The 23360-nt window shown below is 33.4% G+C and overlaps 5 protein-coding genes and 1 long non-coding RNA gene across 6 annotated transcripts; 4 read left to right on the top strand and 2 right to left on the bottom strand.

Annotated features, from left to right (window-relative positions):
• Positions 1-608: 608 nt before the first annotated feature.
• LOC107887962 (probable F-box protein At4g22030) lies at positions 609-1785 on the top strand. Its single transcript, XM_016812171.2, has one exon. The coding sequence runs from the start codon at positions 673-675 to the stop codon at positions 1756-1758; it is 1086 nt and encodes a 361-aa protein (XP_016667660.2). The 5' UTR covers positions 609-672; the 3' UTR covers positions 1759-1785.
• A 2431-nt stretch (positions 1786-4216) lies between these two features.
• Positions 4217-5623, top strand: LOC107887963 (probable F-box protein At4g22030). Its single transcript, XM_041096347.1, has one exon. It carries the CDS (start codon positions 4258-4260, stop codon positions 5521-5523), a length of 1266 nt encoding a protein of 421 aa, XP_040952281.1. The 5' UTR covers positions 4217-4257; the 3' UTR covers positions 5524-5623.
• A 2485-nt stretch (positions 5624-8108) lies between these two features.
• Positions 8109-9463, top strand: LOC107887964 (probable F-box protein At4g22030). Its single transcript, XM_016812172.2, has one exon. The coding sequence runs from the start codon at positions 8195-8197 to the stop codon at positions 9461-9463; it is 1269 nt and encodes a 422-aa protein (XP_016667661.2). The 5' UTR covers positions 8109-8194.
• Positions 9464-9881: 418 nt separating this feature from the next.
• Positions 9882-11753, top strand: LOC107963703 (uncharacterized). Its single transcript, XR_001701998.2, has 2 exons — positions 9882-10181; positions 11472-11753. It is a non-coding gene; the product is annotated as an uncharacterized lncRNA (long non-coding RNA).
• Positions 11754-12884: 1131 nt separating this feature from the next.
• Positions 12885-13807, bottom strand: LOC121218458 (glycine-rich cell wall structural protein 2). Its single transcript, XM_041095646.1, has 2 exons — positions 13474-13807; positions 12885-13432 (listed from the first exon to the last, which is right to left on the bottom strand). The coding sequence occupies exons 1-2, from the start codon at positions 13805-13807 to the stop codon at positions 12885-12887; spliced, it is 882 nt and encodes a 293-aa protein (XP_040951580.1).
• A 3940-nt stretch (positions 13808-17747) lies between these two features.
• LOC107960178 (uncharacterized) lies at positions 17748-19869 on the bottom strand. The gene is made up of 3 exons (XM_016896461.2): positions 19333-19869; positions 18601-18854; positions 17748-18529 (listed from the first exon to the last, which is right to left on the bottom strand). Exons 1-3 carry the CDS (start codon positions 19829-19831, stop codon positions 17942-17944), a joined length of 1341 nt encoding a protein of 446 aa, XP_016751950.1. The 5' UTR covers positions 19832-19869; the 3' UTR covers positions 17748-17941.
• Between the last annotated feature and the right edge of the window lie 3491 nt (positions 19870-23360).

Here is a 23360-nt window from a genome sequence, read left to right as displayed (position 1 = left end):
TTAAACTAAGATTATCTTCTTCATGTATTTCATCTTTGAATTTTAATTTGAGAGTAATTGAAAATTTTATTGATCGATGATTCATTAGATTTCTTGATCAACGGATATGGAGATAGAAGAGATTCTAGTTTAGCAGTAGAAAAGAAGAAGCATATCCTTTCCCCTTGTGGATGCCTGTAAAATTTTATTATATAGGGTCGGATCTCAGGTCGAGTTATTTTTATTGATATTACATATATTATCATATTTTTATTGATTTTGAAAACTTTATTTGATTATGTAATGTTGAAGTTGAAAAGATAAATACTAAAATAATAATTCATATTTTCTTTTTTTATGTCATTTAATTTTGCCTAATATTGCATGAGACTGATCTCCCACTATAATTGAGAAATAATATTACTAAGAGAGTTTTATTTAAATATTACTCTAAATTTAAATCATAAAACAAATGAAGACACGTGCGATTATAAAAATACGTTGATCAAGAAATCTAATGAATCAGATTTTTGGAACATTAAAAAAAACATATTTTTTTGGAACTGGAGTGATTCTTAATCTAATTGGTCTGATTTTAATTAAATAAAATGATTTTCAGCCCCTAAATTACGACAACCCACTATACAGTCCGAGGAATTGAATAGAAAAGATAGGCCCATCAACACAATCCCAATGGAAAACAACGTCCATAGGACACCATTGGTTCAACAAACCTCATCTGTTTCAATGGCTACCTTTCAACTTTATGCCGTCTTAGAGGCCATAGCCGACAGAGTGGAGATGCATAAAAACATTGGGGAACAACGAGATAACTGGAACACCCTTCTACTCAACTCCATCAACATGATTACCCTCACCGCCGCTACCATGGCAGGTGTTGCCGCCGCAACTGGCGTTGGCGCTGGGGTTTCTGTTATGGGTTTGAATTTGGCATCCAGTGTGATGTTCTCAGCAGCCACCGGGATGTTGGTATTGATGAATAAGATTCAACCCTCACAGCATGTGGAAGAGCAACGTAATGCCACGAGATTGTTTAAGCAGCTTCAAACCCAAATCAAAACCCTACTTGCTGTTGGTTCTCCATGCCAAGATGACGTGAATGATGCCATGGAGAAAGTGTTGGCACTTGACAAAGCTTACCCTCTTCCTTTGCTTGGTGTTATGCTTGACAAATTCCCCGCAAGTTTAGAGCCTGCTGTTTGGTGGCCTAGAAAACAGTCTCCAAACTCAAACAAAGCATTGAAGAACAACAATGGGTGGACCAGGGAATTGGAAATGGAAATGAGAGAAGTGGTTGAAGTAATAAAGAGAAAAGACAGTGAAGATTACGAGAAATTAGGCAACAAGGCTTTGAACATGAACAAAGTTTTAGGTACATCAGGGCCATTGCTAACTGGAATAGCAGCTCTAGGATCGGCTTTCATGGTTTCTTCCAACAGCCCTTGGGCGGCAACAGTAGCGGCTGTTGCAGGAGCTTTAGCTTCAGCTGTGAACACCTTCGAGCACGGTGGCCAAGTTGGTATGGTGTTCGAGATGTACAGGAACAACGCTGGGTTCTTTAAGCATATGCAAGAATCGATAGAATCAACGTTGGATGAATGTGATGTGGAGAAAAGAGAAAATGGGGAGTTGTTTGAAATGAAAGTGGCATTGCAATTGGGAAGAAGCTTATCAGAACTGAGAGATGTAGCCAAAAAATCAAGCTATTCTCGTATAGAAGGGAGCCCCATGGATGAATTTGCAAGCAAGCTCTTTTGATCCAATATTTTTTGATGTATAGATTCTTTGATTCATTCAGTTAACCAATGATATACATATATTTGTACACAAGATATAGGTTCAATCTTGAATATAAATAGGGTTGATGCATACAAATCAATGTATCTTAACCACATTCTTTGGAAATTGGAATAAGAAAGTGATTACTATTTTTTGTTTCATATCCTTCTACTCGTGTTTTACTTAATTGGTTAGGTGGTGGAAACATTTGGAGTTTGAAGTTATATTAGATTTGTTACTCCAACTCATTTTGGAGGAGTTATTTAATTAGGTTATTCTAGGTTTGGGTTATTTAAATTTTTTTGGCCATTTCGGTGTTTTCTCATATATTTCTACTATACTTTAAACTCCCGATTAATGACACTCACATGAAGCGCACAGTACAAATCTAAATTCACTCAAACTTATAACTTTTAAAAATCTTCAACAACATATATGTTAATTGAACTAATATTTAATTTGCTCGATTTTTCTATCTTAATTGTTTATTTTGTAAGAGATGAAATAAAATTACTATATTATTTCATTTTTATCCTTGTAAAAGCTAAATATGTAAAAGTAAAATAGTAAATCAAAAATATCGGGTGGCACAAGTAAATACCAAAACTGCTCGATTGATCATTTAAAACGACGTTAGGAACCAACTAGGCAAATAGGTTTGAAAAGAAGAGGCTGGTAGAAACAATTCAATGCCTACCTTTAAAATGAATTGGCTTTGAGGAATGCATGGATTGCATGGAAATCTTTGAAACTTGAAGGAGATTGAAAAACATTGATCTCTTGTCTTCATAATTGGCTTACAAATTAGACCATTTCTCGTTGGTATGTCACCCATCTGCTGGCTGAGTGTGGAGCAACTTGGCTAACTTTCAGCGCCAATAACGCGTAATAAAAGCTTCAAACCAGACAACCGCCGAGGGTCTTTAGGGACCAACGCTCCTTTTGTCTTAGCTCTTGCGTAACAACATAACTTCATGCCCTTACCATGTCTTATTGTTTTTCTAATATATATTGGGATGATTACAAATGTCTTGAAAGCATTTCGGCTACAACCCAAGCCTACTACATGCTCACCTCTACTACCTTATGATTTTAAAATATTTTGGGTTAATGCACCATTGTTCTGAGACTTGATTTTTTTATTTCAAATTAGTCCCTGGTATTTTCTTAAGAAAAAGTTAGAGAAAAAGGTTAAAGTACGAATATGATACAATTGTCAAGTTTAGAGATTAACTTGGACAAATAAAATGTTGAAGCTCAAATGTGGAAATAATTGTCAAATTCAATGATTAACTGGGACGAAAAAAAATTCAAACCCCCTAATTTGAGAACCGTTGCCAAGTTCAAGTCATAAAAAATGAATTTACCTTAATATTTTTTATACCCTAGCCCGAATTTAGTTTGATTTGGTCCTAGTTTATATAATTCAAACTTCAAATGCATAGAAAAAAAATTTCTAGTTTAAACCAATGAATTTATATAATTTTTATTATTACTTATAACTCTTTTAAAACCCTTAAAACGAAAGATAATATGCACTTAAATCTTAATTTTATAATTGATTGTCAATAAAGTTTTGACTCAATGACAAAGTTAATTATAAATGAGAGAATTTTATCTAGAATTATTCAGATTAGTAAATTAAATTAATTATTCTATTCAATATTTAAAATTTTCAAATACTCGAGCAAAGTTGGAAAAAAAAATCAAAACGATTATTATAAAATTTAATACTAAAAATGGAAAAAAAAAATTAGTAATTTAGCCTCTCTTATAGATAAGTAAAAAGGAAATTCATACATTCAACATTACATAAATAAATAGACTTTACTAATTCAATAAAAAATATGATTTTCAAATTAAAAATCAAAGATGAAACCAACTTGAGTTTAATCAATTGGGTTCATATAGTTATCAATGTGATCCTTGATTTTTAGTTTAGTCTATTATTGACCAATTCATTTAAAGAATGAAATAACTTTAATGTTAAATAAACTGTATGGTGAATTATTGATAAAAATATAAATTAAAATTAATAACCTTAATATAATTTTTAAGAGATTATAATTACAATTTATTAATGGATTAACAAAATTAGATTTAAATTTTAAAATCTGAAAAGTAGAGAGACTGAATTCCTAAAAGAAAAAGTATAGGGATTAAATTCTAAATTTATGAAAAGTAAAGGGACTCCTGGCATGTTTTAACCTATCATATAACATTGAACGAGACAACTTCTTAATAGGTCAGCCAATGTAATAAAGATAAGTCAAGTCAAGGAGACAGTCAGATTTTCCAACACATTAGGAGACCAAATCAGCAGCTAAGCCTAAACCATCGACAGTTTGCTATAAATACGCCTCCATCGCAGTCTCTCACCTTTCATCCCTAAAACATCTACAAATCCATTCTTTAATTTCCTTTCAATTCAACCCACAAAATTTCTAAATTTCCATTCAAAATTCTAAATTTCTAAATATGGCTTCTTTACATGCTTCTAACTTTCTCCTCTCATCATCTTCTTCTTCAAACCAAATCCGTGCTGCTATATCCATCCCAAAGCTCCCATCGGTAAGATTTTCAGCCCCTAAATTACGACAACCCAAAACACAGTCCGAGCAATTGAATAGTAAAGACGGGTTCATCAACACAATCCCAATCCAAAGCAATGTCCATAGCACACCATTGGTTCAACAAACCTCATCTGTTTCAATGGCTACCTTTCAACTGTATGCCATCTTAGAGGCCATAGCTGACAGAGTGGAGATGCATAACAACATTGGGGAACAACGAGAAAACTGGAACACCCTTCTACTCAACTCCATCAATATGATTACCCTCACCGCCGCAACCATGGCAGGTGTTGCCGCCGCAACTGGCGTTGGCGCCGGGGTTTCTGTTATGGGTTTGAATTTGGCATCCAGTGTGATGTTCTCAGCAGCCACCGGGATGTTGGTATTGATGAATAAGATTCAACCCTCACAGCTTGTGGAAGAGCAACGTAATGCCACGAGATTGTTTAAGCAGCTGCAATCCCAAATCAAAACCCTACTTGCTGTTGGTTCTCCATGCCAAGATGACGTGAATGATGCTATGGAGAAAGTGTTGGCACTTGACAAAGCTTACCCTCTTCCTTTGCTTGGTGTTATGCTTGACAAATTCCCTGCAAGTTTAGAGCCTGCTGTTTGGTGGCCTACAAAACAGTCTCCAAACTCAAACAAAACATTGAAGAACAACAATGGGTGGACCAAGGAATTGGAAATGGAAATGAGAGAAGTGGCTGAAGTGATAAAGAGAAAAGACAGTGAAGATTACGAGAGATTAGGCAACAAGGCTTTGAACATGAACAAAGTTTTAGCTACATCAGGGCCATTGCTAACTGGAATAGCAGCTCTAGGATCGGCTTTCATGGTTTCTTCCAACAGCCCTTGGGCGGCAACAGTAGCGGCTGTTGCAGGAGCTTTAGCTTCAGCTGTGAACACCTTCGAGCACGGTGGCCAAGTTGGTATGGTGTTCGAGATGTACAGGAACAACGCTGGGTTCTTTAAGCTTATGCAAGAATCGATAGAATCAACGTTGGATGAATGTGATGTGGAGAAAAGAGAAAATGGGGAGTTGTTTGAAATGAAAGTGGCATTGCAACTGGGAAGAAGCTTATCAGAACTGAGAGATGTAGCCAAAAAATCAAGCTATTCTCGTATAGAAGGAAGCCCCATGGATGAATTTGCAAGCAAGCTGTTTTGATCCAATATTCTTTGACGTATAGATTCTTTCATTCATTCAATTAACCAATGATATACATATGTTTGTACAATTTTGGAAGATGATGATGTACACAAGACAGGTTGAATCATGAACAGAAATAGAAATTTCATTTACCATATCCTTTGGAATTGATTCTATGTAACCTACTTTGAGTTTCTGTTTTTTATTTTTCTCATTTTAAATTTCAATTATTTAGATTTCATTTCTTAATTCATTTTCGCTAAGATTTAAGTTTAAATTATTCGAGTCAAATTTTTAAGTTCATATAAGAATTTATCTAAGTTTTTATATATATATTTTTTACTCTACCCTAAGCCCCAAACTAATACGAACACATTACATGTCTAAATCCACTTAAGCTGACAACCTTTAAAAATCTTGAATAACTACAATTGAACAACATTGGTGTATCGGCATACAAAATAGACGACTCATGTTTGATGGTATTGGGACGTCACCCAACTGTTGGCTGAGTCTTAGCAACTAAAATTCAAAACCAAAAACGAGTAATAAAACCTTCAAACCAGACAACCGCCTCCGGTCTTTAGGGACCAACGGTCCTTTTGTCTTAGCTCTTTCGTAACAACATTACTTCATGCCCTTGTAATTCGCTACCATGTCTCACTTTTTTTTTTCTAAATATTTTTTTATATAATTACTTTGATTTGGTCTGAGCGATACGATGTACTTTGTTTTATAGAAAATGATTTACAGATAATTTTTTTTCACATTTTTTAGATATTTTTATATTAATATTTGTATAATTAGAATTAAGACCGAGCCACCATTCCCAAAGTAATGGAGCAAAACTTATTATTATTTGGTCTAATCTGTTATATGTATTTGACAAAAGATTATTATCTAATATTATTAGGTTTGAATTTCGACATACTATATTTAAATCGAGCAAAGGTGACAAAAAATAGTCAAAACATTTTTTTATAAAATCTAACACTAAAAAGGGAAAAAATAAATTAATATTTTAGGCAGGAAATTCATATCAACGTTACATAATAAAATAAAAATTTTACTAATTCAATAAATTAGTATTTTAGGCTTTAACTACGAAGGAAATTCATATATTCAAACATAAGAAGATAAGAGAGAGTTGTCATAGAATATTTAAAAAAACAACTCGACAAACACCATTGAAGCCGATTCTGAAGTAGATTTCCGTCAATATTGAAGACTCGCATTTGATTTCTTAGGAAGCCATCACGAGTTTCTTTGTTTTTTGTGGTTATACTGTCTCCGGATGTTTTTATTTTTAAGTATTAACTAATTTTCTGAATACCTAATGAGATGAACCCTATGATGAATTCTGTCTTTTGATTTTTATTTTAAGCAATAAATATTTAGTTTCTTGTTCTCAATTATGTGTGCTTAATTCTTGGTTTAATATTTCTAGACTATTGATCCATGTTTGATGTGCTTAAATCAGAGGAGGAATAGACCCTGTTTAAGAATAGATCTTGCGTAATTGAGTGGAGTTACATGTAATCCTAGAAATAGGACGAAATAAATCTACTGAATTAGAGTCAAATCTAATAGGAAAATTCATGGCACAAGTTAATGCGATAATAGGGGTTTTAATTAGAAATAATTTTCAATTAATCAACCTAGAGCCAATTGTTCTTACTCTCGAAAGAGATATTAGCATAATTTAGAGATTTATAGAGATCAAAATATTAAGTAAAAAAATTACGTAATTTAGATTAATAGTAACAGATAAAGTCTAGGTGAATTCTTTACTGGGTATTATTTCACTTTTTGGTTATTAATCGTTTATTTTCTTGCTTTGTTCTTTATTGTGTTCATTAGTGAATTAATTTAATTAATTTTAATTTTTAATCAATCTCTCGATTTATTCGGTTAAATAATAGAAAGACGGTAATTACTTGCTTTGTTGTTTGCTCACCGTAGCTATACTATTAATTGATATGTGCACTTACCTTAGTCAAATTTTTAGTTAGTTTCGTGGACATAAGTATCAAATTAAGAAAAAATTGTCAAGTTTAGGTATCGGATGTTATATTGAGCCCTTTTTTATTTTTATTTTGAGATAAGGCAATCTTTAGTTCTTAAATTTTTTAATTTTTCTCTATTTGGTCTCTAAACATTTTTTTATATTAGTCTATGAAATCGACAAATTTATTAATTTTGGTTTATATTATGACATAACATTCTAACATTGTACCACGTCGTAACCTAAATTCTTTTATAAAATATAAGTTTTTGGTGATGGCGTTGCACGATATTAGAATGTCATATTGTCACATGAATCCAAACGGAAAAGGTTGGTAAATTATGAGATTAATATAGACTAAAGGACTAAAATTTAAAAAAATTGTTGAATTTAAGGACTGAATGTTAGTTTTTCCTTTTATTTTTTGATATAACATTGAACGAGACAACCTTTTAATAGGTCAGCTAATGTAACAAAGATTGGTCAATTCAATCAGACAGTCAAATTAGCAGACCAAATCAGCTATCCATCATTGCTTGCTATAAATACGCCCCCATTTCACCTTTCATCTCTAAATCTCTTCTTTAATTTCCTTTGCTCAAAGCCTCCAATCAACCCACCAAATTTCTATATTTCCTCTCTTTTTTCATATATATACATACATACATATATATATATATACATATGGCTTCTTTACATGCTTCTAATAATTTTCTCCTCTCATCATCTTCTGCTTCAAACCAAATCCGTGCTGCTATATCCATCCCAAAGCTCCCATCGGTAAGATTTTCAGCCCCTAAATTACGACAACCCAAAACACAGTCCGAGCAATTGAATAGTAAAGACGGGTTCATCAACACAATCCCAATCCAAAACAATGTCCATAGCACACCATTGGTTCAACAAACCTCATCTGTTTCAATGGATACCTTTCAACTGTATGCCATCTTAGAGGCCATAGCTGACAGAGTGGAGATGCATAACAACATTGGGGAACAACGAGAAAACTGGAACACCCTTCTACTCAACTCCATCAATATGATTACCCTCACCGCCGCAACCATGGCAGGTGTCGCCGCCGCAACTGGCGTTGGCGCTGGGGTTTCTGCTATGGGTTTGAAGTTGGCATCCAGTGTGATGTTCTCAGCAGCCACTGGGATGTTGGTATTGATGAATAAGATTCAACCCTCACAGCTTGTGGAAGAGCAACGTAATGCCACGAGATTGTTTAAGCAGCTGCAATCCCAAATCAAAACCCTACTTGCTGTTGGTTCTCCATGCCAAGATGACGTGAATGATGCTATGGAGAAAGTGTTGGCACTTGACAAAGCTTACCCTCTTCCTTTGCTTGGTGTTATGCTTGAAAAATTCCCTGCAAGTTTAGAGCCTGCTGTTTGGTGGCCTACAAAACAGTCTCCAAACTCAAACAAAGCATTGACGAACAACAATGGGTGGACCAGGGAATTGGAAATGGAAATGAGAGAAGTGGTTGAAGTAATAAAGAGAAAAGACAGTGAAGATTACGAGAGATTAGGCAACAAGGCTTTGAACATGAACAAAGTTTTAGCTACATCAGGGCCATTGCTAACTGGAATAGCAGCTCTAGGATCGGCTTTCATGGTTTCTTCCAACAGCCCTTGGGCGGCAACAGTGGCGGCTGTTGCAGGAGCTTTAGCTTCAGCTGTGAACACCTTCGAGCACGGTGGCCAAGTTGGTATGGTGTTCGAGATGTACAGGAACAACGCTGGGTTCTTTAAGCTTATGCAAGAATCGATAGAATCAACGTTGGATGAATGTGATGTGGAGAAAAGAGAAAATGGGGAGTTGTTTGAAATGAAAGTGGCATTGCAATTGGGAAGAAGCTTATCAGAACTGAGAGATGTAGCCAAAAAATCAAGCTATTCTCGTATAGAAGGAAGCCCCATGGATGAATTTGCAAGCAAGCTCTTTTGATCCAATATTTTTTGATGTATAGATTCTTTAATTCATTCTTTCATTCATTCAATTAACCAATGTGATATACATATATTTGTACAATTTTGTAAGATGATAATGTATACAAGACATAGGTTCAAACTTGAATACAAATCAATGTATTTAACCATATTTTTTGGAAATTAGAATAAGAAAGTGATTACTACAATTGTCAAATCCAACATTACTCCATTGTTGAAATGCTCTATCTCGCCCTTCATCCCACTCTACCATGTATACAAATGTGTAAGATGGACACTAAGTTATGCAAACCCAAAGGGAAATACTATGGTAAAAGAGTTGAATGTTATTATTATTGCCTTTGTTGTAGGTAATTTAACACCGTGAAGGAAAGGGTCTTGATTACCCCTAATATGTTTCACATTTTGTTTCTTCCATTATGATGTAAGCAAAATGTTGACCAACTTTTTGAAGGCTTAGAACGGCTTCCTTTTCTCATCCAATTTCTCCATCAAAAAAGTGCTTCTCCCTAGATGGAGAAGCTAAAAAAATCTCCTTTTCTTCTGCTGTAATTGCTTTTCGGTGAAAATTGACCAAATACCCCTGTCTTCTCCCCCAAACGTTTTTCCCCTCTGCTGGCTCCTTCTTTCCCCTCTGCTGGTGAAACCCGATTTCTTTTCCCCATTTTCAGCTTTCAAAGCTTTATTTTCTGTTCTTTGTTCCTCTTCCGCAGCAGGTGAGAGTTTCTTTTATATTTCTTATTCTGTTTTATATTTTGAAGCTGTTGATTTGCTGTTGATTAAAAGTTTGAAGCTGTTGATTTGCTGGTATTTCTTGAGACAAATGATTTCAACTATGGTTTATTTTCTTGTTTCAATCTTCTATGTTCACATTGTCTTATTTTGCTCTCCTTTGTTTGTTGAACTTCCCCAATAATCAATAACCAAAGAGAATGAGAACAACTCGACTTTTAGTTGAATATCTTTATTAAAATTTGTCTAATCTGGTGGTTTCTGAGAGGAAAAAAAATGGGATCCGTTTGCATTTGAAGATTCTTAAACTGTGTTCAAGCATTTGTTGTTGCTCGTCTTGATGTTATTCGATCTAGAAATCATCAATGGAGGAAAAGCTGGTATGCATCAAAGCATTTTGTTCACGGTACTAGTCGTTCTAGGACGGATTCCTTCTTTATACTGCTTTTGCTGTTAAGAGATGAAAAATAATAACCGACTTCTCTTACTGAACTGCACTCTAGCAATATTCAATTGACGTGCATGTTATGGTTTACAATACGAGGATTTTTAGCCTAGTAGACTGGTTGAGGTGTGAGTTTACAAAGGTGGATAACGAGTATGCGGGATCTGGTAAGAGAGTTTACGTGGGAAGAGTGCTGGCTTTGGCTAATATGGGGTTTTGGTGCTTCAATCTGTTTGGGTTCTTGTTGCCTGTTTATCTACCTAAAGCTTTTAAGATGTCTTTACTCTTAAACTTGTCAAAGACTGAATACAATAGTAGAGTAGTTGAAATGAAATGTTCTCATTTCATATCTTCCCAGTAAAGTTAAATTGGTGTGGTTTGGATAATCTGTCTCTGTAATTTTGAATCTTGGAAACCAACCATATTTCAGATATTTGGGGAAGATCAGATTCGATAGATGGTGTTAGAATCCAAGTCACATGTATATATAGGTTGGATCAAGCTCCAAGTATATATATTTAGCTAGGCTGGCTATATTTTTTTCTGGTCCACATCAGTTTGAAAAAGTTGACACATTGTTATGCAATTTGTACAAGGAGAAATAGCAAGCACTAAAACATATACCTTGGCACAGGTGGCAAACACCTGAGCCTTCGACCTTGATGTCTCTCTCCCATCATATACTTAAAAACTAAAGTTTAAGTTGAAAATATTAAAAATATTTGGTATGTAGGCAATGCTGTTCAATTTGTAGGCAATGCTGTTCAATTTGTTGTCAGCTTACTGCAATTGTCTCATAAATTCTGAACTCTTTTTAATGTTTTATTAGGTTATTGCAATTCCTGAGTATAACCATGCCATAGGGTATGCATCAATAGCAGATTACAATACACAGAAGCTTCCCCAGAAACAATTTGTGAATGGGCAGAGGTGAGGTTGATTTTAGTGACCAATCCTTTTTTGCTTATTTTTCGCTTATTTGTATATGTAAATTGGCTGCAGTAATCTTTACAACGTTGTAATTGGTGTTTGGAGTTAATATCCTCCATTGTTTAATTGCTTCAATAGCAGCTCCATTTTTGTCTTATGGATAAGGTGTCATTTTCATTTTTGTTTGGTTTCTTTTCAAGTCCTGTAGTGTTCTTGAATGCTTGTTGTGGATGTGTTACTAATGCCTATCAAGCTTAAATACACTCGAAATGATTGATGCAGGGTTATTGCAACTGTTATGGCTCTTTTGTTGGTATGTAGGCAATGCTGATTTTGTTGGTCTATTCAAAATACGTTCAACATCTGAGTTGAATTGAGCTTTTTTCTGTTAAAATAATTAACCGAATCGAACCAACTTCAATTAATTTTGTCGGCTTTCTATTGAATTGTTGTTTATATAACTTTTTTTTCTTTTGGTCCAAAGTTCATACCATTTTGAAACAATTATTGGCAAACATTACACTAAAATAGTAGTGTGCATTAAATTGGAACAAAAATATGACAAACAATGTGCATTGTCATATATTAGAACAAACACATTATAACATTACAATACAATGACAGTTGAAACGAAATTGATAGGTGTTTAATTAATAAAAAATAAAATATATTTTTTATAATAATACAATCGTGTCAATATTTAATTACAAATATTTAATTTTTATATTTAAATATTTAAATATAGTTTATATATTCTAATTAAATTTTATAAATAATTGATATTAATTACTTAGAAATATTTAAATACTAGGAATTTCTCAACTCATACTTAAATAAAAAATTGTCTGAGAGTCTTCATTTTATTTTGTATATATATATATATGTTGTATGTGAGTTTTATCCGGTTCTTTTTAGTTTGGTTCGATTGTTTTCAATTTTTCGTTCATTATATTTTGTATTGATTTAATTTTACATTATAATTGGTCTGACATATATTTGTATTTGTGATTTTACTATATTTGTACTAATAATACTCTTAAAAAAATTTAAATCAAAATATCTTCCATTTTTACTTTATGATACATAAAAATTAATTTTTCGGTTTTATTCTCTTAAATATGCTGATAAAATGAAAATTCCCCCCATCAATACAACTATAGAGGATGAAAAGTAGATTAAAGCATTAATGCATGCATGCATATTTGACAACAAAAGAAAGAGGTTTATTTGACAAACAAATCTCAAAGTTTCTAAACTTGAACATGAGACATAGGATATCCATTGTAGAAGGCGAAACCATGCATGTGTAGGTCTAAGGATGACCATGTTCAGTACTTGTATCTTTAACTCCACTTGTTCCTGGTCCAAAACCAACCCCAATGCCCATTCCCATTCCCATTCCCATTCCCATTCCCATTCCCATTCCCATTCCCATTCCCATACCAAATCCCATGTTACCTTTGCCACCACCACGTCCTTTCTCAACATTTGAACCCCCTCCCATTCCCATTCCCATGCCTTCCCCATGTCCATATCCTTCTCCTCCATTTCCACCACCTCCACCCCTGCCTTCACCACCACCTCCTCCTCCTCCTTCAATGCCAGCTATCCCAAAACCTGCACCAAAACCATTACCGTGACCTGAGCCTCCACCAGAACCACCCCCACTACCACCTCCCCCTCCTCCGCCGCAACCACTTGATGTCCCATCACTTCCACTTCCACTTGCACCACCAACACCAACACCTGCACCATAACCATTACCATGGCCATAACCTCCACTAGACCCTTTACTAACACCACCACCGCCACCACCTCCTCCGCCTCCACCGCCACCTCCTTCTCCTCCTATGCTTGCTCCTGCACCAAAACCACTACCATGACCAAACCCTTCACCAAACCTACCATAACCACTTCCACTTCCACCTCCACCACCTCCTCCAAAACCACCCCCACCAACACTACCCCTACACCTCCTCCTACACCATGCCCCTCTCCATATCCAATACCATTACTTGAAGCACCACCTCCTCCACCCCCACCACCTCCTCCTCCTCCACCTCCACCGCCAAAGAAACTACCACGACTTCGCCAACTTCTATATAAACAATGATTATCATCCCCATTATCACCATTATACCCAACATCACCTCCTCCAACAACAAGACTCAAAGTACCAGCAATACTTAAAAAAACAAGACCCACATACCACAATTTAGCATCCATTGCTGCCATTGTTTGGGAATAGACTAAGAACTAGACCCACACTTGCTTGGTTTCACTCTCCATCTCCATGATCACCTATTTATACACCACAAAGTTCAGTACCCGACAATCATTATACGATAATTACCCGCGAATAATGAAAAAAAGACATTGAAGTCAAAACACAAATCCAAAATTGTCTTGTGAAGTCAACCATAGCCGACAAATAATATTACATTATTATACAACATACATTGGTCTTAACCAAGTCCAATAAAAAAACACAAACAATTGTACCAAACCATTTTCCTTATACGTATGGTGATATGAGGCTGCATATATTTAATTCAATATATTATGCTATTAATCAACTAGAGATGGTGGAGTAGGTAATGAAACTAATAATCCAATCTTTTTTAAATTTAAGTGAGAGAAAAATTAATTTTACAATATTTTTTTAATGATTTTATGCATCGTGACTCGTAATAATTATAATAATAAAATCAATTATACTTGCAATCTAATGATTTTTATGATTATTTGCATTTTTAACGAGAGAATGTGGATTTGAACCTTTAAAATGATATTATTAAAATGAACAACCATGAATTACGTTTCATGATGCCATGCGACTGTTAACGTGAAACAAGTTAACCTTTTAGTCATACACCTTATCTAGATGACCATAAAAAGTATGAATTCAAAATTAATGAAAATTTTAATTTTTTATTCACCATAGAACTATATAATATTATTTTTAAATTATTCAAACCCGTTTTATTTTTATCAATAATTAAAAAAATAAAAATGGTGAAATTAGAGTGGAGTAGGTTGGATGGGTTGGTAGAGGGGAGGACGTATTTTGGCATAATACATTGTAATTCTTTTTTTATATAATGCCTAAAATTATTTATAATCCCTCTCTAACCCTTAAATAGAAAGATAAACGCACTTCAATACACTTAAATTCTCATCCTACTACACAGACAATAATACCGACGATAACCAAAATAAGACTCAATTCGCATGAAAATATATTTTTTATTAATTATGATGTAAGTAAAGTTCATTAAATATTGAAGTAAAGATAATTGATTATATATAAAATGTTATGATCCAAACTAAGTTTAATAAAGTGTGGCAATAGAATATGAGAATTTCAATTAAAAATTTATTTGTGGAAAAATAATAGGGATAGAGTTAACTGCTCATAGGTTATGTTATCTGCTCAAGCGCATCCAAAGATCCATACAAAATATGAGAAAGTTTGAATAGATATACAAGGCATGAAAAATAAACTTGGGCACAAAAATAAACTTGTTTTAAATGAGTGAGGTTTGGGTTTTAACATTCAAAACCTGAACCGACTCAAACCCTTTTGTAATTTATTTTTATTTTTTTATATATATTATGTAATTTATATCACATGAAATTAAAGATATAACAATACAATATCATGTAAATTTTAAAAAAATATATAGAAAGTTATCTAAATTTAAGGGTGGGTTTGTTTGTGGGAAATCATTTTCCGAAAATTGTTTTCCCAGTTTTCCAGTGTTTGTTTGCCGGAAAACATTTTTCATTTGGAAAATAAATTCCAAAACACGGGTAAAATGCCTTACATTTTGGGAAATTGTCTTACCGTTTCAATTTCCGTAAGACATTTTCCTAAAGCTCTCAGGCAGATCCAGTAAGCTCCCTTCATTCATTCTTCTCCCTTTCTTCATTCCTTCAAATTTCCGTGAGAAAACGTTGACAACCGATTTTCCAGTAAGCTCCCCCACTCTCCTCGCTATCGATTATCGCCGTGGTTTTTCATTTCCTCGGTTCCCTCCTCTCTTTATCCGTCCAAATTACCGATCCAAACATTCTCAGATTCTGACCACCAATTTTTTTTTTTTTTTTTTTGCTATCTCCAGTCCAATTTCCCTCAGATCTCTGGAAAATTTCAGGTAACCTTATCCCTTACATTATTTCATTTTTTATGGTTTTATTTTCAACTTTTAATTTCTGAGAAATTTCAACCTGTAAATTGTGTAAATTTTGCCAAGCTTTATGCTAAGAGCTCTTGCTGTGTAATGGGGATTACCATAAAAAGAAGAAAACTATGAAACATATAGGGTTTTAGATACCCATTTTCATAGTTCAATGGAAAATGCAAACTTGTGTCTGGTTTCATTTCATAAGAAAATGTTAGTGCATTGTTGAGTAAGTTACATTGTTGACACTGATTAGTTTGTAAATTTAGGGTTTTAGGATTTTATGCAAGTAAATTGGGTAATGTAAGAATATGAATATATGTGTTTAATTGTTTATATTCACGGGGTTGGAGAATTCGGGGAGTAAATGGATGTTGGTGCCTTACCATGCCGTTAATATAGTTGATATAGTTGTAATTTCAAAAATAAAAATCAATCCATTAAATTTATTGTGTTTGTTTATCCAGCTCCTAACGGTTCTAATTTCTTTCTATGTTTGACCTCCAGCTATACAGTTCTTGTTGTCCTAGCCTCTACCTCAGCATTCTTACTCTTGTTAGTGGCATTGGTTGATATTTTCATAAGAGGTTGGTGTTGAGCGTCTTTGGAATGTCTTCTTTCTTGATTCTGGTCTGCCAATGGCATGGCATTTGTGGTTGTTATATGTTTGTGGTGTGCTTGATATATGATTTGGTATAATATGCATTTGTGGTTGTTATAATTCAGTTCAAGTGAATTAAGCATGGTTGTTGGATGTGTTTGGGTATGGTTTATTATTGATTTACATTTTTACTGTAATTTGTTTACGTATTATTTGGGAAATGGCAATGATAAGCTGTTATATTTGGTTGATGGAAGGTAAATGAATACATATGTGCCTATGTCATGAACTTTGGTAACTTTGGCATGATTTATAGCATATGGAATTGGCATGTTTTCAATTGCCTAAAATACATGAAAAAAAATTATTAATGTTAGTCAATTGAGCTGTAATAACTAGACCCGGCCCGGCGCGACGGCCCGCCCGAAATATGGGAGGGTTTGGGTAAAAATATAGGCCCGAAATATGGGCTTGGGAAAAATTTTAGGCCCGTTTAAAAAATGGGCCAGGCCTCGGGCAAGATTTTTTGACCCGGGCCCGGCCCAGCCCGGCCCGAAAAATATTAAATATATATATTTTTTATTTTTAAAATACAATAGTTTTTATTTTAAGTTTATTTACTTTCATTTCCTTGACTAGTGTTACAAAATAATAATAATAAAACATCAAGTTTGTTTTACTAATCAAATGTTAGATTTTGTTACAACAATTAATACAATTAATAATTTGATAAATTTACTAATCAAATGTTAGATTTTATTACAACAATTAATACAATTAACAATTAATAATTTGATAATTTTACTAACAATTAATTTTAATAACAATTAGTTTTAATTTTATTTAAAAAATAATTTTAATTTTAATTAAAAACGGGCCGGGCCGGGCTTGGGCCCCATATTTTTTTCTCCGGGCCGGGCCTGGGCAAAATCTCAGGCCCATATTTTCCAAAAAAGTAAATCATTTTTCAAAAATCATTTTCCAGGAAATATTTTACTAGCAAACAGATTTTATATCAAAGAAAATTCATTTGAAATATTAAACATTAAATTAAAGATAATATATTCTCTAGAAAAATAATATATACGAGCCTAAAACAAGTTTAATTAATCATTTACAAATATAAATAGACTTCAACAAAATTTTAAACCCATATTTTAAATCAAGTCGAGCTTAGCCAAACATAAAATGTATAAATATTAGACATAAATCTACCCCAAACCCAACCATTATTATAGGGACCAAAACAAATTAATCTCTCTATTATTAAATGGATCAATACGATAAATGTTAGAGTCTATTCCAATTTAACCTTAGACCAAAATAGAGGTACATTCACCCTTTTAAAAGTGACTCCCTCATGTTCAAAGTATACTAATTGGATGGCATAGACAAAATGATCATATGATTTCCATACATGGGAAGTTTTTATACAAAAAGAAAAGCTAAATGCTGCAAACCATTTGCATCATATTCCGTTACTAGTCTATACAAAATCGGCATATGAGTATGACCGCAAATACGGATGAAAATAGACGAACAATTCGAGCTTAAACCGAACCATATACGATGCCAAACCGGGCATTACTGACTAGAGATTGTTAAAAGCAAGCCATAATGATCACTTGGCAAAACAGGAAGTTCCAATAACTTCTTCTCTTTCCTCACATTCTTCTCCTTGGTATATGATAAACCCGGTATTGGCTCTACTCCGATCATCTCGACCGCACAGACTTTAAAACCATTCAGCTTGCATAGAAATCGATCTAGTCGTTTTCGTAATGTACGATTTGCCGATAACATCTGGTTTGATTTGGTATCATACGTCCATCCATCTTCAGCAGGCCTTAACTCGTTCCAAGCATCAATCCATCCATCAGTTAAAGGAAATCGACCATCTAATTTGTCATCCCAATTCATATCACCCCCAAAAATAACATTCGGGTTATTCTCGAGAATATTGATCGCTACTTTCGCTTGTTCTACACGTTCCTTACTATACATTTGATCCCATTTCGGCGGAGCAGGACACGGACTCTCGAGATGGGTAGTAGCAACAACAAGCGTTGTTTCACCCCCAGAAACTTCAACCTCAGTCATGCAAAGTTCTCGCCCCATTATCGAATTATCAAAAGGTTCACGACGAAAGGATTTCACAGGCAATTTGCTTAACTGCAAAACAATATATTAAGTATACACATTTGCATAAAAAGCTTCACATAATTATGGCAATCAAAACATACCTGTATACAAAAGTAAGCTCTCAAACTCGCCGTGTTGTCCGAGATAGAGCACCGGTACCCTTTCCACCAATTAGACCCACGAAAAATGTCATAAATCATCGGAGTAACCTCTTGAAAACAAATGATATCAGGGGAATGAAGTTGTATAAGGTCACCAATAGCTTTCATCCTCTTGTGAACCTCTAAATCTTCCCTAAACCAAACATTGTAGCTCAATATCTTCAATGAAGCTTTAATTGATCCTGAATGACTATCTGTTGCCATAAGACAAGCAATGAAGTTATAAAAAGAACACTAGGATTGAAAATGAAACTTCTTTTTGGCTTACAAGTTACAACATTTTCATCCCATTATATAATAGTTTTGAAGGGTAAAAGTACCATGAAAGTCCTTGTACCAAGAGTCAAATTGCAGTTTACTCCCTCTACTCTAAATCAAAGAGCAAATTGATCCTCCAATTCTACTGATAAAACTAATAATCAAACAATATACCTCGTGCTGACAAACAAAGACTAGCCTTTAATGGTAGAAATGCATGAAACTTTTAACAGAAATGCAATACGAGTCCTAGCATAGTACCTCCATAGTAATTTTAGGACCTTTTTGAAAAATTGATACATTTATTCATCCTAGTCACATTGATTAAATACAAATGTTAATGGCAATACATTATTCAACAAAAATTAATAGTTTTAAAGCACAGAAACAAAAACCCAGAAAATAAAAACTGACCCTCTATTTGAACAGCTTTATTGGAGGCTTTAATGCCACGAAAACCACCCAATTCGATACAATCTTCATTACCCAGATTTGGTTCCCTGATCTTCCTTTTATTACAAGGCTTCAAAGGCAAGAAAACAGACCCAACAGAGGAATCGGCTTCATCGTTAAAGTTCGTAACTTTCAAATCATCGAAACTGGAAAGACAAGACCTTGTACCACAGATTTCACAGTTGGATTTGTTGTAAAGGTTCAAAAAAGTGCAAGCTTTACAAGCCCATTTAGACGGCGAAGACGGTGACGGTGACGGAGGTGAGAGACAGACTTTGCAAGCGGCGGTTTGGGATGGGGAGTTGAGGAAAGTGCATTTGGTGCAAGACCAAGACATGGTTTTTGGATTGGGGTTGAAAATTGGGGATGGAAAAGGGGGGAAATTAAGGGTTTTTGAGATTATGATGATGGGTCTAGGTTTCACTGTTAAGAATCGAAGTGGTGTAAATGCGAACGCCATTTTCAAAGTTAAAAAAGAAGCCTTTTTGAGTTCCAATTTTGCCGCGTTTGGATTATGAGGTTCCGACACTTTTGCGGGTTGGTTTGGAAGTAGGTTCGGCGTACACTTGTTCCCGGCCCGGCTCGAAAGTCCGTCTGAAAAGTGAAAGAATTTAAATAAAAATATTGACTCGAAAAATGAGTTTGAACAATAAAATAAAACTCATTTTCTAAATGGATCAGACCTCAAAGAAGCTTTTTTTGTCCGAGCTCGATCCGTCCCAAATTTGTAAAAAAAAAATTGTTTCTGTTATTATATTTCTGCTATTTTATTATTATTGTTTAGATATTATATAATTCTTATTTTATTATTAATTTTGCTACTATTTTAGAGGTATTTGTTTCCTATATTGCACTTATTTTAGTGTTATTTAAGTGTATTTTTTATTTTTTTTCCATTTGTTGGAAAATATTTATTTTAATAATTTTAATGTATTTAATGTATTATAATTTTTAAAAGTTATTTTTATATAAAAAGATAATATAAAAAATTTTAATATTGGTTGGTTAGGTCGGACTCGAGTTTTAATATTTTTTATCCGAATTAAGTTTAAGCAAAATTTTAGGCCCATTTTTCAGATCGGGCTGAATTCAAGCCTAAAAAGTGAACCTAAACTTGACTGACCCAAATCTAATTCGACCCGATCCATGGATAACTCCATTTAGCATATTTGCTTGTTGGTTCATGTAAAGACACACATGGCCATTATCAACCCATTTGTATACAGTCTTGTCCAATACCATATTCAAGCTGGGCTAATGGTCCGTTGAACTAAAAAAGCTGGGCGAATGGTCACCTTTGAGCAACAAGTGTATGTAATTTTACACATTTGAAATTTGATCCTTTTATTTCTAGGGAAAATTATATTTAAGGTCATTAAACTATTAGTAAGTTTATGCTATGGTCATTCAACTTCAAAAAAGTTACAAAATAGTCATTGAGCTATTCAAAAGTTTTCATTTAATTCATTGGGCAATTAAAATCACTATTGTATAGCCTTCTTTGTTCGCGCCGCCTGCACCAATCTTCTTCTCCTTTTCTATAATTCAATTTTTTTGTGAAATAGCTTTGAACATCACGAACCTGCAAACCAATACCCAACCAACTTTTTCTTTGATCTCTGACACCAACTATCAGATCGACTTGGATCTAAGGTATATTATTCTACTTGTCAATGGGTATTGATCCACCATACTAATTATCAAATCATTACTTGGAACTCACTAGCCGGACTTTATAAAGGAAAAAACTTAATACCCTAGTGATTTGCATGAAAACTTTCGAATAGTTAAGTGACTACATTGTAACTTTTTGCAGTTGAGTGATCAAAATGTAAATTCACTAATAGTATAGATACATTGGGTGTAGTTTATCCTTATTTTTATTTCAATGAATTTAATTCTTCTATTACAATTTTTTTTTTGTCAATTCTTCTATAAATTTTTAGATAAAATTTAACAATATTAACAATTATATATGAATTTTGAAATTCGAAAAATAGAAAGACTAAATTGCTGAAAATAAAAATATAAAAATTTAATTTAATTTTTCCAATGAACTTATGTTATCAAGCTACAAGGCCAATAAAATGACCAATCGAATAGCATCTACGTCAGTTAAAAGTATTATAGAAGTTCCCGGAGTAAGAGTCAAATTACATTTTACAACCCTTACTTAAAAATGGATAAATTAATCTCTGCACATTAGATCAAAGAGCAAACCGGTCCTTTCTTTTAAAAATTTCATCCATTTTTACTAATAAAAACTAACGTGGTTGACAGAATAACAAAACAATTACATGTGACATACCATGTGTACCATATTTTGTTGTACAGTGACCAATTTTTAATCGTGAAAATGGATGGAATTTTTAACAAAATGACTAAATTGCTCATTGATTTAACATACAAAGACTAATTTATTTATTTTCTAAATAGAAAGGGACAAAATGTAATCCAAATGTGGGACGTAATGGCAATACAACCAACCAAACAACGGATTAAAGGGGATTAAGTGGGGCCCAACCAAACATGGTGTTAATTTTTTTTATAGAAAAGACATGGAAAAAGAATATATTCCATTTAGTCCTCATGTTGTTGTTTTCTTTGAAAAAACCCCACTAAAGCTGCAAAAGACCACTGCTTTCTATCACCAAATGTCCCTTTCACCTTTAGCTTTTTTGCTCATCACCTCTGTGCTCCCCACTCACACACATTTTTATATATATATATGTTCGACTACATTTTTAATAAATTTATCATAATTTGTATTTGGTAAAATTTCTTCTTTAATCCCTCTTAATTTCAAAATTAAATAAATTAGTCCCTCTTAAAAAAATCAAAGCAATTTAATTATTGTCAAATTTGAAAGTGAACAATTAAGTATAATTAATCACGACGTTAACATCTCCCATCAACTGTACATAATTTTAATTGGTATGATAATAATTTTATCCCTCAATATTTACATATTTTGTCAAATTGATCTTGATTCTAAAAAAAACGACAAATTTAGCTTCATCATTTACACAAATTTTGCGGGTTAAATTTGTTAAATCAAGACCAAATTGATAGAATATGTAAACTTTAAATGCTAAAATTATTATTATACCAATTAAAATTATATACTATTGATGAAAAATATTAAGAGTGTGATTAATACTCATTGTCAAAATTATCAAAGATTAAATTGCTCTAAAATTTTTTAGAAAGATTAATTTATTTTAATTTTTATTTAAAGTTATATTAATTTGCGCCACTAATTTTTTTTATTTAAAGTTATACTAATTTTAGCCACTAATTTATGCCAATCTAAAAAGGTAATTGCTTCATCAGGTTTCTGATCGTTTTATATAATTATATTTCAATCCAATGTCGCCAATGGCGACGGCAGCGCACAAAAAAATAATTTTTTTAAAATCAGCCAATGATTAGAGGTGGTGACGCTAATGGCAATGGCGTCATTCACGTTTACTGTTCAAAATAGGTCATTTACGTAAATAATTTTCAAAATAGGTTATTTGTGTAAATAATCAAAAGTTTTGAGTATTTTTATAAGGGTAAATTACACCAACAGTCACTCAACTTTGAGGTAGCAAACAAAACAGTTACTTAGGTTTCATTTCAGTCACTCAACTTTTGAAAAATAACAAAACAATCACTAACTTTATAAAAAAGTAACAAAACAGTCACTGATTAACAGTTTCCGTTAGTGTCTTAACGAGACTGCTGATGTGGCAAGTTAACTAGCTAAGGTGGCCAGCTAACTTGCCACATTGGATGTCGACAGTGGAAACCCACCCAATTTATGAAGAAATTGAAAAAAAAACCCTTTAATAACAAAGAAGAAGAAGAGACTATAAAAACAAAAATGAAGGTAGTTAAGATAAAAAGAAGCAAACCAAGTTTAAAGATCCTCATACCTAGATCGTAGCTACTCTCTCTTCTTCCCATGACATTAAATTCCAGAGAAAAGCTGAAACTAGGATGCA

This window comes from Gossypium hirsutum, chromosome D06 (genome assembly GCF_007990345.1).
Source record: "Gossypium hirsutum isolate 1008001.06 chromosome D06, Gossypium_hirsutum_v2.1, whole genome shotgun sequence".
Taxonomy (NCBI): domain Eukaryota; kingdom Viridiplantae; phylum Streptophyta; class Magnoliopsida; order Malvales; family Malvaceae; genus Gossypium; species Gossypium hirsutum.
The sequence above is the reverse complement of the archived record's forward strand: the minus strand, read 5'-3'. Positions and strand labels throughout refer to the sequence as shown.

What these genes read in the sequence shown, in the direction of transcription:
- LOC107887964 (XM_016812172.2), top strand. Translation starts at nt 8,195, where the DNA reads ATGGCTTCTTTACATGCTTCTAATAATTTTCTCCTCTCATCATCTTCT.
- LOC107887962 (XM_016812171.2), top strand. Translation starts at nt 673, where the DNA reads ATGGAAAACAACGTCCATAGGACACCATTGGTTCAACAAACCTCATCT.
- LOC107960178 (XM_016896461.2), bottom strand. Translation starts at nt 19,831, where the DNA reads ATGGCGTTCGCATTTACACCACTTCGATTCTTAACAGTGAAACCTAGA. An exon ending in TAAAGCTGTTCAAATAGAGG is followed by an intron (nt 18,855 to 19,332) that starts GTCAGTTTTTAT and finishes TTATGGCAACAG; the next exon opens with ATAGTCATTCAGGATCAATT. An exon ending in GAGCTTACTTTTGTATACAG is followed by an intron (nt 18,530 to 18,600) that starts GTATGTTTTGAT and finishes ATTGTTTTGCAG; the next exon opens with TTAAGCAAATTGCCTGTGAA.
- LOC121218458 (XM_041095646.1), bottom strand. Translation starts at nt 13,807, where the DNA reads ATGGCAGCAATGGATGCTAAATTGTGGTATGTGGGTCTTGTTTTTTTA. An exon ending in AGTGGAAGTGGTTATGGTAG is followed by an intron (nt 13,433 to 13,473) that starts GTTTGGTGAAGG and finishes GTTTTGGTGCAG; the next exon opens with GAGCAAGCATAGGAGGAGAA.
- LOC107887963 (XM_041096347.1), top strand. Translation starts at nt 4,258, where the DNA reads ATGGCTTCTTTACATGCTTCTAACTTTCTCCTCTCATCATCTTCTTCT.